Source organism: Ambystoma mexicanum, chromosome 1p, assembly GCF_040938575.1.
Source record: "Ambystoma mexicanum isolate Mex_15411 chromosome 1p, UKY_AmexF1_1, whole genome shotgun sequence".
In the NCBI taxonomy this organism is placed as follows: Eukaryota; Metazoa; Chordata; class Amphibia; order Caudata; family Ambystomatidae; genus Ambystoma; species Ambystoma mexicanum.
This window is the reverse complement of record NC_090921.1, coordinates 675,199,770-675,225,678: the sequence shown is the minus strand read 5'-3', so window position 1 is coordinate 675,225,678 and position 25,909 is coordinate 675,199,770. Positions and strand designations below refer to the sequence as shown.

At 44.0% G+C, this 25,909-nt stretch overlaps 1 protein-coding gene across 3 annotated transcripts in view; it reads left to right on the top strand.

Annotated features, from left to right (window-relative positions):
• SETDB1 (SET domain bifurcated histone lysine methyltransferase 1) overlaps positions 1-25,909 on the top strand; it is a 1,213,210-nt gene that overhangs the window by 527,231 nt on the left and 660,070 nt on the right. For all 3 annotated transcript variants that reach the window (XM_069649750.1, XM_069649751.1, XM_069649752.1), the window contains exon 13: positions 5,067-5,660. In XM_069649750.1, the coding sequence (XP_069505851.1) occupies positions 5,067-5,660 (594 nt within the window). The remainder of the gene's footprint in view (positions 1-5,066; positions 5,661-25,909) is intronic.

Sequence of the window (25,909 nt, the reverse complement as noted above, 5' to 3'; positions counted from 1 at the left end):
AAAAGCAGGTTCAGGGAGGATCTCGAAGCACTGGATCTAAACTAAATTCTGTTAAATTACCCAGACAAGGTTAAGACCCAGTTGCGGAGACTCAATTGGATTAATAACATTGAAAAAAGATCATTGTATAAATTATCTCTTATTCTGAAGTTTGAGCAGAGGTGGATTAATCAATTGCCAAAATATCTTGTGAAATGTCATAGTTGTAGACAAAGGAATGTATTCATGAGACTGAGATTAAACATTCTCCCCACGAAAGCGGTCAATTGGACAATGAAGCAGATTGAGGCACTAACCCCTTCCTGTAGATTCTGCATGACACAGGATTCTGCAGAAACAGCAAAACATCTCCTGTTGGACTTTGTAGGCCTAACCGAGATCAGTAAGAAGTACATGAGTGAGACGGTGTCCCAATGCAGGACGCTAATGGAGGAGGAATGGTGGGAAATACTTATTTTAGGGGGAAATGTAGCACTAGTCTTGCAACATTTCTGATGGAAGTTTTAGATATATATGGGACTCTAGGGCTCTTGTGCAGATGTACCATGATAAATCTAATGACAGAATAAATGGGGAGGATGATCTGACAATATGAAAAGGTTTTAGGACTAATGATTTGTGTGGGGATTGATATGTATGTGAAATTATTTATTTCCTTTTAACGGGGAGGAATGTTTTCTTTATTTCTATTAAATGGGGGAACGTTCTTTGTGAAAGGAAGGGTTATCACGAAAGATTTGCAATAAAGCATAAGATTTGTAAAATACAAAATATAAAAACGATTGCTCCATTCAAATTAGCAGGAGCTGTCCAATCCTGTACAGCCTCTGGCCACTGCATCTGCATAGGTTGCTATCTGGGATCAACAAATAAAAATAAATAAATCTGGGATGGATGTGGACAGACAGACCCAGCCCCAAACAAACACGCCACAACTTTATCCACGAAAGCTGACGCTGTCCCTGGTAAAGGGCTTTCCATGTATGGAAAATCTGTCCACTCCAGGGCAAGAAGGACAAGAGTGCCAAAGGACAGGCGAGAATCTTGTGGCACGGCCATATGGTCCTCTATATGGCATAAAGCAGTCGGTGGAAAAGTGCACAAGGCTGCAAGAAAACACTGTAAAAGTATCCTCTGCCACCCTCCCATCCTGCAAGTAACCACAAAGTAACTAAGAACAAGGTTACAGGGCACATGGTTACAGGGGCACTTCACTGAAGGCGATGTGTGCAGGAATAATAAGTAAAGAACTTTACAATGGAGAACGGAGGTCTCCTGCACCGATAGCCATAGAGACGGATCAGTGCCTCCGAAAAGATAAGCAAGGTAAGGAGGCAAAAAAGCTTCACTTGCCTACAAAAGTTAGGGAAGGTTCAAAACTATAGCAAAGAAAAAGAAGAAAATCCCTGATGTCTTTAGGAGGCAAAGCAGTATAATGTAAATTCTATTCTAACACCTGTCCCCAACTTTCTTTCTGATGCTCACCACTCTCGTCTATACTCGTCCCTTTGAATCTCTCTGCCACGTTAGACCCTGTCAACCATTCCTCTTTCCCCCTTACTTTCGAGGACTTTGGGTTTCACAAATTTGCTGAAGCTAGATTGCATAGGTCCCTCCTTTAAAATCCCCAATTACAATAAAAGCTAGCCTGACTGTCTTCAATGTTTTGCTTAAACTTCACCTGCTTGCCAAAGGTGTGCTCCCATCCCCCACCCTCACCGCTCCCTCCAGTGCTGCTTACAGGTAGGTTAGGGATAGGGTTACAGGAGCGCCCTTGTCGACACGCTTTTCGAAAACTACAACCCAATGTAATACTCTATGCCAACCATTGGATGCCGGCCTATGCATAGCATGGGATTCTAAGCAGATACATGCCACAGAACAAAGATTACAGAGTAATGTTTGTCATTTTTGTTCAGTACCCCTCTTTGGTTTGCATCACTTGCCCTACTAGGTTAATGCTATCTTTTTGTAAGGCATCTGTTTTAAGCATTGTCCCTTGTCAATGCCCCACTTTGTTCACGTCCTCATGAACAGTCTCGCCACTTGTTCTCATCTTTGTGCTATTTTACAGGCACCCTCACTGGGAATGCCTCCACTATCTGTAAATATGCTGTTGTAATACATTTCTGATTGAAATTGAGTTCTGTCCTTCAAATAAATATAAATACAACATACAAGTACAGTTAACCCTCACTGTTACCCTCCCACCCCCCAAATATTGTACTACACTGGTTTAGTGGAAAATGAACACTTTGTTATAAAATCGACAAATCTCTTAAGTGAGTATTGTTGATTAAACCTATCCTATTGTAAGACCACTGTGAATGTGACTAACTGGTGGCAGGTACAATACAGGGCTAAAGGGTAGGAGGAAAATGGAACTGTAGGCACAGCAGAACAATACACCCAATAGTCCTATTCAGCACCCAAAATGCCAACACAGAAAATAGTCCCAATAATTCCTCGACCTCTAGCACATAATGGCATAAATGTTACAAATGCTCACATTTATGGAGCACCTTGAGGGAGAAAAAGGGGTAACAAACTTTTGAAAGCTGAGGCCAAAAGTACAAACCAGTTCAGACCTTTAGTACTGGACCCCACAGGATCGTATTGCTCTTATAAAATAGAAATCGTAATAATCATTAGTCAGACAATGAATCTTGGAGCATATTTAGTAATAGGAGTGTAATTGGTATAGTATAAAAATACAATTAAAATCAAGGGCACATCCTAAAATTCCAGTCTTTTGTAGGAAACCCCAGAGGTCCTCGGGAGACAGCGGAAAATGCCATACAATGTTACTTTTGTGAGTTTTCCAAGTTGGTAAAAGATCCCCATTGGCGCTAGGAGTGAAAACAATGAAGAAAGCTCCAGAAAGATGAAAGAACATGACCAAGCAGATTCTGATGGGAAGCCATCCAGCAGAAAACGGTTCCACTGAGGAAAGGATGGTGTAGGCAGTCTAGGATGTCCCAAACAAACAGCAGAGGTGGGGTAGTGGTGTCCTACACCCTTCTGCACGACCTCAGTTCCCTTCTGCAAGGTGCATGACCAAGGTGATCATTTGGGAAGACTGCGATAAAACGGCCTACTAGAAACAGTCCAAGCAAGCGAATCCCATCCAGTGTGGAGGTCCAGGGGAAGGATGAGGGCATCTCAGGAAGCACCTCAGCAGTCAGTAATGAAAACCATAGCTAAACGTAAGGACACAGGGCCCAGCCACTATGGACATACTTGGGCCTAAAATTGCAGAAGCATCTGTGTCAGAAATCCTCTAGCAAGGAGGTAAGCAACCTACCAATTCCAGTAGAATTGAGCAGGGCTAGTTTCCCCTAGATATAGACGAACACTCATGGGCTTTCTTAAGCCAGCCCTCATCACACACAGGTTGCGCAAAGATTTTGGCAGCCATCCAGTCAGGCTGGCTTTAAAAAACCACCGAACAAATGCTCCCAACCTCAGTATTATGTTTTGGCTTGTCTACGGCAGCAGGACTGATTTAAGTTCATTCAAACCACTTTAGAGGGCAGAAGAGTAGGCTCATAGTGAACTCCTGTTTGCACATCAGCCATTTAGTCCTGCCTAGTGGTTTGCCCAAACAAAGGAAAGGCCCGGAGCAGAACATATTAAAAATACAATAGTACTCCAATGGCTACTATTGCAGTTAATAGACTGGCACCCCTGACGGTGCCAAAATTACATTACAATTTCCACCATCGTACTTTCTAAAAACAATGTATGTTGACGATCACCCCTACTAGGGGCCAAAATGGGGTGCTTAAAAAGCCACCTTTCCTTAGGAGCCACATGGTTTACCATAAGATTTTATTCTAAAAATGGGTTGCCATGGTGGGGGAATTCAGTGGAAGTCTCACTGACCACAAAAAGAAGCCAAGAATCACAAAAACTAAAGGGGGGTGAAAGGTTTGGGTGTTTTATTGAAGGAACAGCAAATCACCCAAAAATTGAATTGAATGTCTTTCTTTACCCTGTAACTGCGTCTTGATATATGGAAAGCTATGCATTATTTCCTATGGTGAACGTGCAAGCAAATATTGAAACTCCCAAGTTGCCAAAAAGGTTACTTTGTGTGTCCTTTTTGGGGGCTTGGAGTTTTGCACTTAAGACTGGATTTTTAGCGGGTTCCTGTCATTTATTTTCCACTTTAAATCACTGTGTTGCACTCCTATCCACAGAAATATATTGGTGTTACAGTAGCTAACATTGGTTATTTTGCTTCTGCCTATTTGTAGTGCATTCAGACCATGTTTTCTTTTGTGGACCTCCGGTATGCACTGCTTATAACACCTTAACTACCTCTAGATACTACACTTATGTATATGATTTATATGTTGGATTTAAGTTTTACTGTGTACTAGAGGTTGTGGGAACACTGCCAGTTCATGTACTCCCATTATGGATTTTGAAAACGACTTTCACTCATATTACTGGTATCCAGGGATCCTTTTTTTCTCCCCACTCGTTACCATCATAATGTACTGAATTTACCAAGACGTATAGGGCCTACATTAGCTATAGGAGTGGGTCGGATCTGTGCGAAGGCCATCTACTGTTTTACTGTAATTATTTGAAATTTTAATTACTCAATAAGGAACCATATCATAAAGGATATATATTTTCAATATGCCTTTGTATTGTCATTTGAGTTCTCTATTGAGACGAACTGCACCTACCCAACAACCCTCTTTCTTCGCCTAAGTGAAGTCTAATAATTTCTGTCGTTGAAACCCCCCATAGGGATGTTGGTCTATTTTGTGGCTATTACCTTGTGTACCTTTGGGATAGGTGATTTCACACCACCCCTCTTCTACCCCATCCCCAGATGACTGTGACAAATTTTCCCAAACGCACTGTTGACGTATTTGCCAACATTGCCCGAGAGCCTAACTCTGGGGTTTAATTTGCTACAATCTTTAATCTATGCAGCATAATGCTGGAAAAGAGCAGTTACATGTGATCAGCTTTCTTGCAGTTCCGCTCAAGTTCACATTCTGAGTTCCCATTTTCTGTTTGCGCCCTAATTCTTGTTTCTTTCTCAGCTATTCAACAGTTCCTGGCAACACGCCGCAGTTTCCAGGAATGACTGATCGAGTGCCCGTGGACGTGTCCTATCGTGCACCGACAGAAAAGCTTGTTTATTTCCCCCATGTGTGCAACTATGCCTGTCTGTCGCAAGTGCGACCCCGGAAAAAGGACCAGCATCGGGGCAAAAACCCACTTCTCGTACCTCTCCTCTACGACTTCCGACGCATGACTGCACGCCGGCGTGTCAATCGCAAGATGGGTTTCCATGTCATTTACAAAACGCCGTGTGGCCTGAGCATGCGTACAATGCTGGAGATAGAGCGCTACCTCTTTGAGACTGACTGCGACTTCCTCTTCCTTGAGATGTTCTGTTTGGACCCGTACGTGCTTGTGGATCGCAAGTTCCAGCCCCAGAAACCGTACTACTACATCCCAGACATTACTTATGGTCGGGAAGATGTTCAATTGTCCTGTGTAAATGAGATCGACACTACGCCTCCCCCACAGGTGGCATACAGTAAGGAGAGGATACCAGGCAAGGGCGTCTACATCAACACCAGCTGGGAATTTCTGGTTGGCTGTGACTGCACAGATGGCTGCAGAGACAAGTAAGTGACAATTCACAATTGTGTTCTTTTGGTACCGAACTGTACACTGCAGTTAATCTGCAGGTTTCTGAAAGATTTCATTATTAAGTCAAGATTTTATTGCATACTTTTAAAATGAATTCTAAATTTGAAAGATTGACACATTTTCTATGAAGATAACTAACTCCTAAATTGTTTTCGGAAGAGCTGCATCTGCATGCAATGCAAAACACTAAAATGATCAGGGTTTGCTGCTTTTCTGGGTTTGTGTATGTGTACAGATTCTCTTTGCAAGTGTACTTCGATATCACATTCTTGTGAGCCAGTAGCTATATTTTAGTACAGCCCCATTAAGACTCCATCCTTCTTTGCTGCCATTATTTATTGGTTTCTGTTTCTTCACCCCTTCTAGTGCCAAGGATGTGTATGCCACAACCTTAACACTGAGTGCTAAGGGTGTGACATACACGTCTGCTTTTTTTATGAAATGGTTTTAGTGCTTTCCAATTCCTGCTGCAGCTAAGACACACAAATTGCTCTGAAAGGGCTGCAAAGGCATGTTTTAGTGTTCAACAAAACAATATTGCCACTGTTTTGTAGGTGTACAGTCTGCTCTACAGATAAGTGGTGTATCAGCCACTTTTACTCCCTAAAAATTGGCAAATACTCCCCAAAAATAACAATGGGGAGTAAAAATACTCCCAACAAAAAATAGGCAAAAAGACATGTAGAACCTTGCGCCCCTGCTTTCACCCTCACCTCCATGGATATGTTTGGACCAGTAGTACACTGAGTGCCACAGGAAGACCCTACTATTTTAACTGCCTGATTGGGAGAAGTAAACCTGCGTCTTTTAATGTGCATGAATAACTAGATGCAAAGAAACGAATATTATAAAAGCATTTCAGTTTTTCAGTTAAAACATTTTTACTCGCATGTAAATTCTCTTTGGGAATTGGATTCACATTTTTACTCCCTAAAATATCGTTTTACTCCCAACTTCGAAAAATAGGGAGTAACATACTCCCATTTACAAATCTCTGTAGCATTGTGTATAGTGAAAGCCTAAAAATAAGTAGGCATTTTGACACCATCCGTTTTTCTAGTTTGATTTGTTCATTGAATTATCTTGCTAATTTATCCCTTTTAAATGGTTTTATCTATTATTAATAGTGCTGCATTTTAGTAAATTGCCTCTGCCTTACTTGATTATTTTAATTTGGAGTTTTGTGTTGATAAACGTCAGGACTGTTTTACTTTTTAAACAGTTCTCTTATAATGAGGTTTGCACTGTCTGGACCTTCTGAGAAAACTATTCTGCTTCAGTTCATCTACTTCCTGATGTAGATGGTGAAAACAGCAAGCTTGCTAAATGGCTCCTTGTTACCAGAGATATAGCCCAGTCAGTGAGGCTCCTTCCAACTGACCCAAGTGCAATCTGAACTTCCATACCACCAGGCTCCAGGTTCCAGACTCGCACTGCACCTTGGAGCCTGGTAACTATTTACATCAGAACCTAGTAACCATGTTGATGAGTAACTATGTACCAAGATCAACATGCATCTACAAACACTCCTAACATGCGTATGCCAGCAACGCCTAACACCTCCCCTCCCTCTTTCCCTCCCTTCCTTCCTCCTAATTCCCAACACACCCTTCATTCCTCCGCAACACAAACACCCTTTCCTCGTTCCAAGACCCACCCACCCCCACCCTCTTTGACCAGAGCCGAGGAACCCAAATCGTTAAGCACCTCTTTGGGTTCAGAAAACAAGGAATTGCCTTTCCTCACCTTCGTCTGCAATTTCACTTTGACCCATTCACCTGGCCTAACCACAAATTCTCTGCAACAATTCTTCTCATCATATCTCAGTTTGGACCTATGCCCAATGGACAATATCTTCTCCCTCACCTCATCCACTTTCACACCCAGACACCTTGACCTACGCATCCATCCAGGGCATAAATGAGAATTGGACTTTCTACCACGCAACACCAAAGGGGGGCACTCCCGTGACCGCATGTGGAGCTAATCTGTATTGAAACTTCCTCTCCATGATGGTTTGCCCCAGTCTCCACCCGTGGCCACCGCAATCCTAATGGCATCCATCAAGGTGCGGTTGAATCTCTCCACACACCCAATGCCTTGTAGATGATAGAGTGAAGTCGTGACTTGTTCTACACTGTTTTTCTCTAAATTTTCCTTGAAACTGTGTCCCGTTATCTGACAACTGCGAGGAAAACCCACTTTCCAAAATGTCATCGTCGTAGAAATATAAAAATCACTTTGAAATAAATATCTTCAAACAAAATAAGTTACACAATCAGAAACGCTACTTGAGCACAAACGATGGAAAAAATAAAAAACTGAATCCAAAATATGAACAGTCTGGTCTAGATACTGTACTTAATAGCAAGAACAATGCCCACGAGCATGGTCTTGCACAGATTTCCTTGGCCGAGGACGTCCGTGTTTGCTGCTTATGTCCAAGAGAATCTTTTGGATATGCACTTTGATGGGATGAACTTATTCAACCCCAAGACCGATGAGTCCTTACAGACATTCCAAACCTCTAAGGCTACCGTTAAGTCGCTGGGGTTGACAGTCCGGCAGCTGCGATCAGTGAGCCGCGCGGGAGAGATTTTCACCCCTTCTCCACTTATGCCGAAGATGTAAAGGCCAAGCACTGTCAGGCCAGCAACGGCAGCGCCGTCCCTACTGGGGTAGAGTCGGGAGTATTTCCACCTTCACTCTACCTCCGCAGCCTCTGACATAAAGCCTCTCTGAAGTGGACCTCTGCCATCAGTCACCTTTGGGAGGCAGAATTTCCCTGTTTGGAGAGGAATGGAAAGTTACCACCTCCGATGCCTGAGCCTTACAGGTCATACAGCAGGGTTAATGTCTCCCTTTTGCCCTTTCTTCTCCAGACCATCTCGCAAACCACAAGACCAACTGGAAGAGGGCTGTTTGCTTCCAACAAAAGGGGCTACAGAAATGGTAGCCTGGTTGGAGCGAGGATGGGGTGGGTACTCCACCTATTTTCTGGTGCCGAAGGAGGACAGTGGTCTGAGACCCATCCTGGATCTGCTGCTTCTGAACTTTTACTTACGAAAAGACAAGTTGAAGATGGTCACTCTGGCCCAGAAGCTCCAGGATGCTTAATTCCATGTGGCCATTCACAAGAAACACAGGACGTACCTGAGATTCAAAGTATGGAACTGTCGCTACAAATTCATGGTCCTACAATTCCGAATTTCTTCCGCACCCAGGGTTTTACAGCAAGCTGCTAGCTGTGGTGTCTGCTCTCCTCAGAAGGCAAGGCATTCCCGTTTTCCCCTATCTTGACAGCTGGCTCGTCTGAGCCCGCTCCCCGGTACGAATGTCTGCAACCCTGTAGTGGAAGTGCGGCCTGTTGCACAGCTTGTGCTTCTCCTGAATTTCATTGTCTCTGGTTTCGCCGCACCAGTCCCTCCAGTTAATTGAAGCCGTTTTACACACAGGATTCCTGCCAATGGACACAGTGGCAAGCAACTACAAAATGGTCAGTTTTTCAGCCACAGATAAAGGTTGCAGCCTCAGGTTTTCTTAGTTTGCTAGGTCTTATGGCCTGCATCCTTGTGGTGCCAGAGGCCTGACTATGCATGTGGGTGCTGCGGTGGCTTGTGAGGTCACAGTGGTGGCAGTTTTAGGGGCAAACATCAGACCTTCTACTCGTAACAGAGAGACTTTCCGAGACCTGCAATGGTGGTCTGTGAAGGACAATCTCTTAAAAGGTTAATTATTTCGTCAACCTTGGCCATAGGTGACCAGTCACTGATGCATGCCTGAAAGGCTGGGGCACTCCCCACCAAGATCATACTGTGAGCAGACTGTGGTCGCCATCAAAGTGCCAGGAGCACCTCAATCTGGTGGAACTCGGGAGCAATCAAGCTGGCCAACACTGTGGCCCAGAAGTACATCAACAAGTAGGGTGGTGTGGGCTCCTTCCTTCTGTGCAGATAAACAATGTGATTGTGGTTCTGGGCTCTGGATAACAGTGAGTTTCTTACTGCGGACCACCTGACTGGCAAGGAGAATGTGCTGGAGAGATATTCTTCAACCTCCCATGAGTGGGAGCTATTTCAGTAAGTTCTGAGGGAGATTTTCTCCTGTTGGGGTACTTCTCCAGTGGTCCTCTTCACTTCAGTGTGGTTTTGCTCCGGACAGTCAAGTGGGTCTTGGACCTGCTCTATACGTTCCCGCTGATCCCGGTCCTGCCGCTGGTTTCTTAGGAGAATGCGCATGTCTGAGTTCACGGTGATCCTGATGGCTCTGGACTGGGCCCAGAGGACGTTGTTCCCAGAGCTGCTGAACATTGTCATCTGCCCTCACTGGAGTCTACCGCTGAGGACGGACCTACTCTTCCATTTGGGCAGTGGCATGGAAGGGGTGTCCTGCACCCAAACCCTCTGCAACCTGAATCTGAATGCATGGCTGCAAGGTTAAGCTATAGGGAATCGGATCTGTCGGAGGATGTTCTGGGCGTCCTCCCCTCTGCTAGTCGACCAGCCACCAAGAAGTCAATCTATGCCTGCAGATGGCATATGTTTTCAACTGGGCGCCGGATGAGGGACGTGGACCCTTTTACTTGCTCCACATACTGTCTTGGGATTTCTTCTGTCTTTGTACCGGACCGGCCTGCAGATTGGTAAAGTCAAGTAGTATCTTGCTGCCATTTCGGTCTTCAAGAAGACGTCGGATCAAGGCCTCTTTTTCACAATCCGCATGGTCATTCAATTTCTGAGGGGTCTTTCTAACATGTTTTCCACCTGAGCCAGTTTGTTTTCCATGCTTGGGATTTAAGTTTAGTCTTAACGTTGTTAATAGGTCTCCTTTGAGCCCCTTCACTCATGTTTAACATTGCTCACCCATGAGGTGATTTTCCTGTTCGCCATCGCTTACGCTAGGTGGTGAGTGAGCACCATGTGTTGTCAGTTTAACTTCCCTACTTGGTCTTTTCCAAGGAAAAGGCTACTTTGAGAGTGAGGTCCTCCTTTCTTCCAAAGGTGGTCTTCAACTTCCATCGCTCGCCAAAGATCCATCTGTGATGCTGGTCAGATAGCACAGTGAGTAGAGCGCTCGCTTTGACATCTGTACAGAGCCTGCCGACACAGGTTCGAATCCCAGCAGGGCCAAACTCGGCCTTTCATCCTTCGGAGGTCGATTTAGTACCACACACTGTGGGTAATAATAAGTAGCGCTCAGATCCCTGAGGGTTTGTAGCGCTATATAAATGCTAAATTATTATCTTTCCTCTGCCTCATCCTTCCAAGGCAGAGGAGCATTTCCATTGGCTGGATCCGGTACAGGCCCTCCAATTCTCTGTCTCTTGGACAAGGGAGTCCCGAACCGATGACCAGCTTTTTGTTGCTTACACTGATGTCTACTGATGGAGGGCTGTGACAAAACACTCTCTTGAACGATCATTCTCTGCATCTCGGAATGCTATGATCTGGCTGGCAAGGAGGCACCTGAAAGTCTCGGGGCTCACTCCACTAAAAGTCCGGCTGTCACCTCACCTCTGCAACATGGGGTTCCTGTTCTGGATGTTTGCCAAGAGACTATGTGGTATTATTTTGCACAAGTTTGCTAAGCATCACTTCTTGGCTCCTGTGTCTGGTCATACCGCTAGTGTTGGCATGGCTGTCCTTCATAGTTTTCTGGTTTAGGTGGTGTCCTTGTTACCCTCTCTCCTCCTGAAAATAGTACAACGTTGGGAGCCTATCAAAGATGAGGTCTATGTGAGAGAAGGGAGTCCATTAATTAAAAGAACAAATTACATACTTCTCAGTAATGTTGTTTTTGATGGACTACCTCTCATGGATTCCTCATTGCCCTCCCTACGTGACCTGCAACTTGGTTTTGCAGTCCTTCAGCATCCGAGTGATAGGGGAAAAGGGTGGAACTGAGGTCACAGGGCGGGGTGCCTCTAGTCATACTGTCCTGATGTCATGGCTGTCGCGAAGAGCGAAGCCAATGCAGGGGGTACGCTGTGCCTCCTGGCAGTGGAAAAGATTCTGAAGAGCAGCTTCGCTGGTAGGTAGATATCAAAGATAAGGAATGTGTGGGGGGAAACATCATCATAAAGAACATTACCTATAAGCCAGTAACTTGTTCATCTGCACGATACCTTTGTCATTTGCTGGGATGCAAATGAAAGAAGGATTTCCCCAAGAAAGATGACTATTTTGCACTCAACTACTTGAATGTGCATGTACTGGTGGATGCCACGCGCTCCAGTCCCTCACTGTGACCAGGGGAAATCGCACCATTGCTCCCTTCTTTGAGCGGGCATAGTTGAGCCCCATACCTTCAGTACTCATGGTTATCGTTGTTCAATCCAGTAATTTTGCCCAGGATCCCTCTGCTGACTCATTGGTTGATAACCACACCCTGCACATATTGCACCTTCCAGCTGGACAACAACCTTGACAACTCCTTTACACACTAGAAGCTTTTCCGGACGACTTTGTCACATTGAACAACATTGTACACAGTCTAAGGACAACTGACTTTTCACAATAAGCTTTCTTTTCTGGTTTAATTCCATTGACTAACATTGAGCTTTGCTTTGGCTAAAAAACCTCCCCTGAAACACTAATTCCTTTTCTGCTAAAGTAATTGTACCAGGGGATCTCCTCCAAAAGTGACTCCAGGGAATAAAAGTAATCCAAAACACAAAGCGTACACCGAGCAAGAAGTAACATAAGTTATTACACCCAAACAGCTCTGAAGCATGGTTCAGACAGCCCAGTGGGACTGAACTGTCAACGCTATCCACTGCGGCTGAACATTTTATACATAATTTTCCAAATTACAATAAAATGTTTTAGTCACATTTTTAAGCCGGGTCACAGGAGCGGATTGGTGGGACTGTCAGTCCTCTGTCCAAATATATGTTGAGTGATCCTACTTGTGTAATACTATTTGACTACACTTACATTAACACCCCATGTGACATTACAAACCTTCCCACACTGCCCATAAATTGTGCTGATCAATCAAAAACACTTGTTTGCTATTGGTTGGCAATGTACAAAATAGCTTGAGATGGCACGGGCGATACATTCACACTGAGTCGGACCGGGGTTGTGCCCTGCGGGCATCAGCGATTACACTGTACATATGTTTCGCCCTAGGGACACTGACACCTCTCCCTGCGGATTGGCTCCTTGTCCTGTGCCCTATAGACTCAACCCAAATGCACTGACCCGCCTGCTCCCTTCTTACAACCTTGCTAACAATTGCCGTCTGAATAAACGATACCAAACAGTGGCTGGAGTTTAATTAATGTCATTTAATTTCTATTTCTCTGCCAATTCTCCTTGTGCACGGAGGTGCCTAGCTCATTGGCCTCGAAAGGATCTCTAAATCGGCTTCGCCATCGCTGTGTTCTCCTGGGAACCCTCAGCCGTGTAACATCTCAGCACGCTGTTTCTGCTGAATGTTCAAGTAATGCTTGTGACACAAAGGCTAGCAGCTCTTTTCTTTTTCTTTTTTATTTTTTAAACCAACAACAAACCAACAAGAAGACGGGTACAGTTGTGACATTGCACAGAAAGGTTCAATTGTATCGTTACGTTTCTGGTGGCGTATGCCAGATGCAGAAATTATGAGCATTGTTTATTTGTATGGCGCCCCCAACCCGGGGGTATCTGGGCGCCTTTCACACAAAAGGTTACAAGTATACTTTCAGTTAAGTGTCGTTCTTCATGGTCTCGTTTCCCTCATCCTTTTCAGTTCAGCTGCTCCTTGCTACCCGCAGCCCTCACATGTGCAACCAAATATCTCGTGCCCAAAGGTACAGTCACACTGTATATTCCCTATTTGGCTGTATTCCTTCCCGCAGTGTACGCCCTCTTCAGGAGCAAACATGCCTTGTATCAATGCATTCCATGCTGGACCCTTGCACTTCCCTCATGTGTTTCTCTCCAGAGGGCCTTGTGCCATATTGCAGTTTCTGCCAGTGACCATCTTTGCAGGTCCGCCTACTAGGCCTCGACCCTTGGACCCTGTGCCGGTTTCAGGGCCATTGCTATCCTGCGTTTCGCGAGTATGCAAATCAAGTCTTTCATTTTGGCAGCATGCACATTTTGCCCCCGGCCTCTTGGAAACAACCCTAGTAGGCAATATTCTGAGGACCACAAGTGCATTTGGATGCCTCCCTTCTCTCTCCATCACTGCCCCTCAGAATTTCCGGATATGCGGGCACCTCCAGAACATGTGCGTCATGTCTGCTCCCTCCCGTGAACATCTCAGGCAGACCTTGCCACCTTCCCCCGTTGTGTGATAGCCGGTGTGGGGTCATGTTCGCCCAGTGTGTTGCATACAATTGGGTCGTTTTGAATATTTCATTCCTGGAGATATATTTGGTGTATGTCAGCACCCTTTCCCATTCTGCATTTTTGAACGTTCTTCCTGTGTCAGTTTCCCTTTAACTTCACACTTTCAGTCCTGTTGCGCCTAAGCTTCCCAGGAACACGTCATGGCAGGGTGCTCAAGGCAATCCTGTTCCTTCCCCCACCCACAGAAATGATTTGGTGATCGTGTCCACTTGTTGGGAGAATGCTTTGGATATATTGTAAGGGATGTTGGTGAAGTGATATAAGAGGCGGGGGAGCACCACCACCACCATCTTCAGAAGTGCGTCCCTGCCCGGCATCCCTAAGGGTAGTCTTTCCCAGAACGTCATAGATTTCTGCACCCCTTCCGGGGCCCTCATTGTGTTATCATTGTGCAGTCTTCGGGGCAATGCCACACATTGATGCCGAGATATCGGAAGGTGTCAATCTCTGTATGCCTAAGTGCGGTAATTGTCCCTCACGGAGTCCCTTGAGGCCCGCTAGCTGGAAGAAACAAGACTTCCTGCAGTGTATCAGTCATCAATAATATCTAGAAAGTGCGGCAGGTTATCTTCAGGTCGACTTATATATAATAGCATGTTGTCTGAGTACAGTGAGCTCAGCTGCACTGCCCCATCTATCACTATCCCAGCTTTTTTGTACTGGCCCTTGAGAAACGCAGCCAATGGCTCCAGCGCTAGAATGAACAGCATCAGCAACAATGGGCAGCCCTGCTTTGTGCTCTTTTAAACCTCCCAGTTCTCTGAGACCGGTCTGCCTGTTTTAACTCTTGTCAAAGGATGCAAATAAACTAATTTTACCCATCTCAGGTAGGCTCCCCTGACCCCGAAACTTTCCAGGGCCGCCAGTACCAGCGGAACCAGTTGAAGGCTTTCACCATGTCCAGTGAGGCTATTGCGTAGTCTCCCTTCCTGTGGGTTGTGCTGTCTATGATGTGGTGTAGCCTCTGCAGGTTCCACAAGGTATTGCGCCCAGGGACATTTCCAGTTTGATCAGCATGGATGAAATATCCGATCACTTTCTTGAGCCTATTTGCCAGCACTGCCATTAGAATTTTGCAATCCTAGTTCACCATTGACGGCGGTCTGTGTGATCCGCAACTCAGAGGCTTTTTCCCTGGCTTCAGGATTGGTGCCAATATTGATTCTTTCAGACTGTCTGGCAGCACTCCTCGGTTACGTGCTTCCTTGTAGACTTCCAGCAGTCTAGGGGCTAGTGTTTCGAGGTATGCTTTGTGAAATTCCCCTGGGAGTCCTTCTTGTCTCGAGGTTATAGCTGTCAGGAGTTCCCTGATTACGTGCTTGATTTCATGTACCGTCATCGGGCTGTCCAATTCGTCCGCCTGTGCCATTGTTCGTTTTGGCAAATGCAGTTGGGCTAGTGCGTCAACCACATTTCGGTCCGCTTTGATTGTGTCAGCTGAGTATAAGGATTTATAAAATCTGCTGAACACCTCATTGATCCCTTCTTGTGTCCCTACTATGTGCCCACTCATCTGTTATGTCGCTTCTCGTGTCTCTTGGTTCCTCCCGTTTACTTAACCAAGCCAGCAGTCTCACTAGTTTCTCACCCTGTAGTCTCTGTGTGTATCTCGCAGTCGCCTGCCCAGTCGTCCCCATCCGCCAATATACTTTTGCCTCACTCTAATCTTCTCCTCTGGCTCTCCCCCTGCTACTTTCCCGATGCTTTCCTTCAGCACCATCGTCCTCGGTCGCTTCCAGGCTATTTAGTATTTCTTTCCTAAGGCCACCTGTCTTCCCTATCGCCGCCCCCGTATCACTACCTTAAATGGGTCCCATAAGGCCTTGCCTGTGCCACACTGCCCGTATTGGAGGCGAAGTAGTCTGCAACCTGCTTGCCCAAGTAGTCATTGAAGGTGTCGTCTAATAGCGCCTCTGCCCTCAGCCGCTAGGTGGGTATTCCTGGTCTCTGCTGTGTGCTCTGCCATGTTGCTATTCTTGGTGCATGATCAGAGAGCACCCTGGCCATATACTGTTTGGACAAACTGTGCGAAATGCTCTCTCCCCGTGAAAATCTAATTGATTTGCGTGTGGAGCCGAAAAGTGCGAGTATCCCTGTGTTTCTCCATGTGTTTCTCTCCAGACATCTACCAGTCTGAGGTTTTGCAGGAGTGCACAACGAATGTAGCGAGCGGTGCAGGCTTCTTGTGTTTCCTATCTGACCTGTCTAAGGTAGGATCTAGAGTACAGTTGAAGTCTCCACCCCACACCCATGCGGATCCCCTGTTCGTGGGGAGCTTGGTATATAGTGACTTGAAGAATGCTCTGGTATCATGGTTCAGGCATACGTGTTACTGAGGCAGACAACCCTGTTTTCCATTAGCCCATGTACTTAAACTAGTCTCCTCTTATCAACTTTTTTGTGTTCTAGTTGATGAAAGGGGACAGTAGGCACCACCCAAATAAGGACTCCCCCAGCATATGCCGAGTAGGGCGAGCTGAACATTTTGCCTCCCTATTTCTTAGCCAGTACGGCTTGTCTGTTCCTGGTGAGGTGTGTTTCCTGCAGCATTGCCATTGAATTCCTTTCCTGATCAGGTAGGCGTGCACCCTCAGTCTCTTGACGTAGTTGTTGGACCCCTTACTTTCCAAGTGATTATGCACAGCCTGCTAGTTGCCAGTACAGGCCTCAAAACCAAGTCCGCCCGTTTTCCACTACCCTGCATCTATGAAGGGGGGGGTGGAGGTGAGGGGTTCAGACCCACTGACAGTGCCCACAACTGCGTAGTGTCTGCTCCATTGTGATCGTCATATTGCAACCTGTCACATAACCCAACATTTCCCCCCTTCTTGCCAGCGGTGTGCTCCACCTTTCCACCCCCCAGCCTCTGCCCTCAACTCTTGGCGCTGGTCCAAGACCTCCTTCTCTCAGGTCCCTGACAGTGTCTATAATGACCCAACAGTAACTTTAAACAATAGCCCAGCATCGATTCACCCGCTCAGGCTCAGCTGCTTCTCCTGCACCCGCCACCCTCCTCTCAGATAGCGTGCATCAGTTCAATGCCTAAAACACAGCATCTTAAGTTGCGTCCCGGGGGCGTGGCAGTCTATGCCAGCAGCAGTCACTCTGGCACCTTTGGCTGTCCCTGCGCCCTGGTTCTGCCTGCCCCCGAATTTCGCTTCCAGTATCTCGTGCCCTCCTTCCTCTAACCATGCTGGGGGAAAAGGATCTAGAAGTGTAGTCGTCTATCTTCTCCTGTGGTACCTTGCTAAGGGCCAGCGTGGCCGTTGGCCGGGAGCTGTGGTATCCCCTGCATGTCCATCCAGGATTGCACCGCTCCAGTGTTGTCAAAAAAAGCAACCTTCCATTGTGCTGTACTTTAAATTTGGCTGGGTAAATCCGCATATATCACATGTTTGCACAGCGTAAACGTTCCTTGGTTGGGCCAGACATTGCTCTGCGCCGTTGGACCAATGCTGTGTAATCGGGGTAGATTGCATGTTTTGAAGATCCTCCTGGTAATTGTGCCCCCTTCCCTAGAGAAGGCAAGGATCCTTTCCCGATCTTTGTAGGTCATGATCCTCGCTTTTATCAGTCTCGGGAGTGCGCCCGGCGGTGGTCTTTTTGTGAGCTCTTTCCACAGTGAATCCTTGCATGAGGGTGCTCGGCCAACTTCTTACAGGTGCATATATTCTACGCAGGATGTGGGGTCTGTGCCCTCTTCTCCTTCTGGGAGGCCAAGTATCCTCACGTTCCTTCGGGCCCTTCCCTCTGCGTCCTCCGCTCTGTTTCAAGATTTTCACTTGTGCGAGCACATCAGCTACCTGGACGTGGGTGGTAGTGATATTGGCAGTGTTGTCCTGCACTCTTATTTCAGCTGTGCCCAAACGGTCCACCAGTGTGCACACATCCTGGCTTAGGCAGACGTCCACCATGACTGCGTCGATTTCGTGCTCCAGTGTCATCTGCAGAGCTGCTATTGCTGCCAGGATAGGCCCCTTTTCCTGCCGCGTTACCAGTGGCATTGCAGCCATGTCTACTGGGATTCCAGGCTGTCTATTATCGTCTCCTCCCTTGCTCGCATAGACTCCCATCACGGTTTGCCTGGCCTTCATTTTGCGGCTGTTGCAAGGCATCAGGGGTCTATGTTGCGCTTGGTTGGCGTTGATATCACTGTTGGCCTGTGCGGTTCTGCCCCTGGTCTCGGGTGTTAAATAGGGGGCCTCTACTTCCGCTTGGCGGTGTAGGTGGTTTTTGCGTTTGGTGGGATGTCCTCCCAGGTCCAACTGAGGTGGCATGAGCAGGCTCTGCTTCCCAGCGCACCCCCGGGTTTTCGCCATCTCATCAGAATAAGATTTTATCAGCAAAATTATCAAAAGAAACATCCATGTGTCCAATATTAACGGCTGACTCGTTTCGAGGCTTTATCCTCTTCTTCTTGAGCCTAATTGGACTGTATACAAACATCATATAAGTGAATGCTATAAGCTTATTTATCAATACCACTAATCTTTTTACCGTATATCAACCTAAGTCTCTCACGAGTAACATTATTAGATAAAAGAATGTATAACCAAGAAACTTATCACATTAAATGGCCTGCGGTAGCGGCCATGTATTTATGGTTAAGTTGCTAAACCCATAGGAAGAACACTTTTTGGGTGGCTTATAACTTAGCTCTTCCTGGACGAATCCTCCCCAAACTTTGCGGAACAAGTATATGGCCCACTCTGAACTTCCATGTTTGGTGAGGTTTGGTCAAGGGGGGACAAAGTTATAGGAGGGGGTCTCAACATTTCTTTTTTTCCCATAGACATAATGGGAAAGAATTTCTGTTGCGCCTACAGTCGAAACCGCTAGACCGATTTTCACCATATTTGCGACAGGAGCGGCGGCTTGGTGCAGAAAACGTGCTTTTGTTAATTTAGTTTAAATCGGTCCAGGTCCAGTCGTTTTTTTTTTTTTTTTTTAAACGACCAAAACATAAGGCAGAATAAAATTGTTATCTATGTCCGCTCTGCGGACACACTTCCCTGTTTGCTCCGCGGACAGGACACTGATTGGATAATTGGCTTGCGTCATGTCCGCGGACACGGGACGTGTTGGCTGATTGGCTGGGATGAGGCGTGGTGCGTCGAATTATTTTGATGCTCCCACCATATTGAATGTGCGGACATGCGCTGGAAGTGAGCATAAATCCAATTTTGGGGATGTGTTGGTGAGTATGAGTGCTTGGAGAGGGTGGGGGAGTAAGAGATGGGTCAAATGCTGTATTTGTTTATGTGGGAGAAGGCCGTAATGTGTTTGCGATGTCCGCGGTCACCGGGGTTGTCTCCGGATATACTAACTGGGCGCACTACTGGCTATTTTACTTTAGTATGATGTTGGTTTTGGGTCGTTAGAAGAGCATTGGGTGAAGAGGATATGTATTGAAGAGTTTGTACGTTGGCTGTAATTATTTTTTAGAATGTTAATTGAAGTGGATAGTTTTGAGGTGGATGTATTATGTTATTGGGTTGTGGTAATTTGGTAGGTGTTTGTTTCTATGGGTGTGTTATGCTACGGTGGTTGTGGCCAGGGCCTAGAGTCTTGGGTGCATGGCCGAAGGCCATAGGCCATGCACCCAAGACTCCAGGCCCTGACCACAACCACCGCAGCATAACTCTACAATGCTACCAAACATTTTGATTGTGGTATGTGGGCTGCTTAGGGGATATGTTTTAAAAAATGTGAGTACTGATTGGTAGTAGTGTTAATAGGATAGTGAGATGTGTGTTTGTTGGATTGTGTTCAGATTGTTGGTATTGAAGACTCTAGGCATTTTGGGTTGTATTTTGTTGGTGAGGTGTTCGTTTGTATGGCTGTGTTATGGTGCAGTGTTTGAGTTTAATTATTATATACTTACTGTTTCTTTTGTTGAGGCTGTATGAAGAATTTTGGCCAGGCCATGCAGTCAAGATTGTAGTGTTTGGCAACAGGCGCTGTAGCATAAGATACCCATGGAAGCAAACATTTTGGATTGTGGTTTATGGTCAGGTGTTTGCTTGAATGGGTGTGTTATGCTGTGGTGTTTGTGAGCCCAATTATTATATACTTCCTGTTTGACTTTTTGTGGTTGTATGCAGTTTTTTCATGACATGGGTAGTTGGAGCACACGTTCTTTTTCAATCCCTGTGATAAAAGAAAAAATCACATGTTAGTGTAGGTATTTTATAATGAATATTGCGTTGCATAGTAGACATTTCTGTATTTTGTCAACCCTCATAGTTAGTACTTTAGAAGTACAATAGTTGAGACCAATGTACTGTGCAATTTGCTCAGTTCATGTGTTTGTTGATTAAATCATTGGGTCTGTGGGGAAAAAAAAACATGCTAAATTTAAAAAAAGCTGTATACGTTGTGGTACAATATATTTCTTTCATTAATTTAAATAGGAGGAATTGAATAGGTGTATGGTTTTTCATTTGGAAGTGGTGGTAGTATTGTTGCAATTAGATAGCAGTTGGTGTATTCTATTTGTTTATTTATTTTTCCATTTTAGTGGTATTCATATATCTGTTGGATTGTTGCAGATTCTTGGGGCAGTTAGATACCTGTTGGTATATTCTAACTGGTCATAGTTTTGAAGTTCAGGTTTTGTTTGTTTATACACAGATTAGTTATTAAATTTTGGTTTTAAGAATGTTAAGTAAGCGTTTACAAGATTTGCTGGTAATCTCTGCTTTAGAGTAATGGTACTAGCATTACATTCGAACCATCCACAATTCTTTTTTATATGTGTAGTGTAGTGACCTGCATTGGTTGTGGCTCCTGCGTGGTAGATTATACCTATTGTTGTGAAGGTTTTCTTACCAAGTGATACTTGACCATATGTGAATCCAGTCAGTTTGCAGTTGTTTTTGGTACCATCTGCATTATAACATAAAAGCATTAGTATTACATATTTACTATGTGTCTGTATTTTGTAAGGTGGAACGATTATCGGAATTGCAGGTAGTACATAATTTGCCATGGTTTGCATTTTGTACAAGTTACTGAATTTGCGTAGCAATTTACACCAGTTGTATTGAGTTACATTGAGCAGTAGATTCTTCTTTGGTTGTGGTCCTTGATGAAGTATTACCTTATTTTACTTTCTTCGGAGGAATTGCTGTGAGATCCTGCAGAGATTGAGTATGATGTAGTTTTCTTTTACGTTTTGCTTTTTGCGGAACAGAATAGGTTCTTAGATGGGGGGTGTAGCGTGAACGCAGTCTATTGTATTCTAGAATGCAAGAAATATCAGCATTTACTTTACTTGCATCAAAGTTGATTAGAAATAGTCAGTCAAGTGTGCGTAAACGTGATAGTGCTACATATCTCATGCCTTCTTTAAAGACTGTGCTACCAATATCTATCAATGCTTTATCTAGGGTATGACCTTGTGAATGGTGACTGCGTATTCTAGAGTTAGAGAAAATTGTTCTCTGCATACATGCATGTATTTGAAAAGAAGGAAGTGGGCAGATTAGCATCCTATCCTTGTAACTTTGGATAGTTTGTCAAAAAAAATATTGACAAATTGAATATTGTCACGTGGGTATGTTTGAAAGCCAACAACTGTTCCAAGTGCTCCATTAACTAGTCCTTGGTCCACGTTTAATCATTACTTTACAGTTTAAAGATAATTTTAATATTTTCAAACCAGCTGTGTTAGAGATAGTTTTCCAAGGTGTTTAGCCTTGTTGACACATGGGTAGTGTCATACCATATACGTCCAGTTTGTCTGTGGAGGCAATTTGAACTATTGGTTGCATTTCTTTTTTTAACATTGTTTCATTAAATTTTGAGCAGCTTGCAAGAGTTGGCATCAAGGACATACGATTGACATTTATGTGTGCTAATTGTTCCATGGCATCAGTAGCACATGAGTTATGGCCATAGGGTGCATGGATGTGACTGGTTTTTAATAGTTTGTGCTTCTTGAGATAGTACACCAACTCTAATACTTTTTAAAATGTTGGCGTATGTCAGGTCTGCAGACTGCTGCATATTTTCAGTTAATTCTCTGTATTGGAAATGTTGCCAAAGGTTGACATTTCCTATGCTCCCTAGAGTTTTACGGCACAGTTTGTGCCCTAAGGTTTTAAAAATAGGTTCCGCTTTAATAATGTGTTTTCATCCAAAGAGCTCTTCGTAGTCTTATTTGAGGACTTCCTGTAGTCTGAGGTGAATTGAAGCCAACATTAGGTTGGAGACCATGCTCACCTCATCTATTAGCATCATTTTCATTTGTTTGAAAACTCTGCGTAGTTCCATTGAAGCTTCTGTAGAAAGTTTGTAATAGTCTAATTTGTTTTGGTGTTCTACTGGAAGGAGTAGTAATCGCTGTAAAGTGACACTGCCTATGTTGTAGGCAGCTAAACCTGTGTGGGGCAGTTACAACAGCTGACAGTTTGTTCTTTGTCAATTGTTGGAGGAACTTGCTGATGATTTTGATTAAGAATGTTTTGCCGGAACCAGCTTGACCACTCACGTATAGCAGTATAGGTTTGTAATCTTGGCAGGTACAGTTTTTCTTGTCATGTTGCACACCATGTTCAATTTGTTTTTTTTGTTACTTCTTGGAAAATGGTACGCTGCTCAGAGTTTAGTTGTTATTTCAAGTCATCTGTAGATTGCTCATACTGACACATGGTGTTTTCTACTTCTGCCATGTCTAATTCAGCCTCATTTGCTATGAGTGGTTGTCCAAGTGGTTCTTGGCTTCCTGTTACAAAAGGTTGACTACTATCAGAAGTTTCCACATTTAGTTGGGCCTGGGGTGGTTCTTCGGGTTGCTGTTCATTGTGCAACATTGTTTGGTACGGTGTAAAGTTTGTCTGTTATAGTGCTTTAATTTGCTTTGAAAGCGTCTTCATAGGAGTCATACGTATCCAGTAAGTCTTCTTCTTTTCTCCATCGTTTAAAGAGTTGTAGCAGGGACATGTAATGCAGGTCTTTATGTTGAGGAGTTTTTAATGACAATCTAATATGATTGATTAAGCTGCGTTTGGTAAGTTTCACTAAGCTGCCTTCACAATTTGCTATTCTGTATCTACCTTTCTTTTCATCTGGTTTAATATTATTTTTGTATGTGAAGTTTTGGGCTAGGTGGTTTAGACACATGGTTTCCAAAGTGGTACTCCTGTTTGGTTAGTATGTGTCTAGTAAATTGTTTTTCAAAGTGTCTTGGCTGTTAGGGTCATTTTTGGGTATTGTTTCTATGTCCTCATATGATTTGAGAAAGCTTTTTCTAGATTTAGCAGGACCAAGACTTAGTCATACTATATTGTCAGATTTTCCATACAAGGCAGTACCAGTTCAACGGTATGCAGCTTCATAGAAGCCACATTCTCTATGGGAGAGCAATTTTATGCCTAAGCTGTCAAATTTCTGTCAGTGTTTTGTCTGATATGTCATCCCAGAGGTTCTGAAGCTCTGTTTTCTCTGCTTTGGTTACGTGGGCTGTGACATATCATGCAACTGCAGTGGAATTGTCTGCAATGTACTGCACATCTGTGTTTGCATTCCATAGGAGGGCAATGATTGCATTGTAATCATTGAGGTATTTTGATTCTTCTGTTCATTTTATGTAATGTGTTCTTAGGTGATTTACCTTTGACACTGTTTAACTGAAGACATGAAGTTGTTTACTTGACCTGTTGAAACTGGTCTAGGGAAACCAAAGCAGCATTTGGTGTAGTATTTCCCTTTGTTTTTATATTTGCGACGACAATATTTCCCACATTTGTGTCTTTGAAAATGTAAAATTTGTGCATGAAGGTCACTATGTGGTGTTTGTGACGGGATTTTACAAGTGACATATTTCTGGATGAACTGCAAAACAGTGGCATCCCTATCCTGAGCAAATTTAGGAGCATCTGTAATCCGCAAAAGCATGTGGATGTGTGGTGCTGCTCTGGCTTGGTATTCCTTTCTCCAAAAGAAGTGCTGCACTTCTCTGAGGGGAGGAACACATTTATTACAAATGAAGTGTAGCATAGCAATGAAGCGGTGATTGAAATACCGTGATACATTCACAGGATCTAGAGAGCAGAGTTCTCCTGGTGTTTTTATATCGGTTTGTTTTTGTTTGCTATGCGTAGGAAATCGTGTAAATCTTCCCATGCATATTCTGCACAACTTAATGTCACAAACCAAGTGGGTCGGCCGAGGTTTCTCATCATACAGCTTGCATCTCTGTGACGTCGGAACCAATATTCCTTTGTACCACGCATGTTTGCTAAAAGATTTGTAATGCTTGACTGTAAAATCTCATCTTTTTCTTGCACTTTTTGTAGTAATTCCGTGGCTGACATATTTTGAAAATGGGTACCTGATTTCAATGTGTGTGCAACTCTGCAGCATAGAGTTGCTAGTTCAATTTGAAAGAGAAAGTGGATATGTATTCCGCGTTTTGTTGGAATCTGGGCTCTTCAGAATACATTCGTAAGCAGCGTTATTCTGATGATATTTGTGTGGGTCTAGCATCGTACCTTCCTCCTTTTCCTGTAGGAAAGACTAGAGGAAAGGCACGTGCTTCTATACTTTTTTTCCCATATGCTGATTGGAGATCCTTTGGCTTGTTGCATTTGGTAAGTTTCCAGTGCATCAACTATGGTGTCTTTAGAGTGTAATGGATGAATTGTATAATGGTCTAAAATATTGGATTCTGTAGCAGGATCTAGAAGTTGAAATTGACCAGTTTCTGATGACTCTTGAATTATTTCAGTGGTTTGCCTCAGGTTTTCTTCAATATTAATTTCTCTATAGTATTCACTGTTGTCTTTTAGATATTGGGTACTTGTCTAACTTGGTGTAAGTCCACGAGTTGTTGCCAAATTATTTTGTCTTTTGTAGGTACACCATTTACGAAGATAATTAAAGATTGATCTATTGGACGTTGCACTCCCAGAGTGTGTACATTTTCTTTGAGATCTAATGGCAAATGAACTACTTTGCCACAAATGCCTTTCACTAATTCAGAGGGAGGTAGTTTTGCTGTTTTTGGTTGGAGGCATATTATTGCTTGAAATGGGTGCACGGTTTGAATTATGATGCTCTCATATAAGTTGAGTTGTTGCAGGGGTTTTGGTAATGGGAATAATTCCAAGTTATTTGTGATAGCAAGTGAAGGAGTTTGGTTGTTGTCAAGTTTCGCAGTGCAGTAATTACAAAGTATTAAGGGGTCAGTAATTTCGTATTTGTTTTCTGCTATAAGATAGAGAGCTAATTGGAACCATTTGGAATCTTCATTGTATTCTATTTTGTAATTTATGTCTACAGTTTTTGTGCTGTTTTTATTAAAAAGTCCTGCAGCAACACACACACAAAGGGTTTGGTACTTCAGCAGATGTACTTTTAAACTTTAGTATTTCTTTTTTGGATGTGTGTAATAGAAGGTTGCCATATGTACAGTTGTTGGTAGTCTGTTGTAATTCTATTGCTTTTTGTAAGTGGCTTTCATTTCCAAAATATTTTCTCTGGATATGCTCTATTTCTTCGAGTAGTTGTTTGGCTGTACCATGTACAAGATTCTTATTTAAGTTGGCTAGTGCTAAAGCAGGACTTTTGGCATAGTACAGTTTATGGACCAGATTTCTTATAGTTGAATGATGGGTTGATGATATTTTGATATGATGGAAGGTGCTTTTGCAAATAGGTCCAGAAATGCAGTCTAATGAATGTCCTTGTCCTGTGTATTTGCGCACTGGACAGCGGTCCATATTTTGTAATAGTTTAATTTTGAATTAGTCCTTGCCTTTCACATACTGATTGCGGAAGTGGCATAAAGATTTGAAAGATTTTTTGGCAGTGTTACACATTGATGTGCATGGCCATTTGTAGACTGGACATATTGGTTCAGTAGAATGAACAGGTGATAC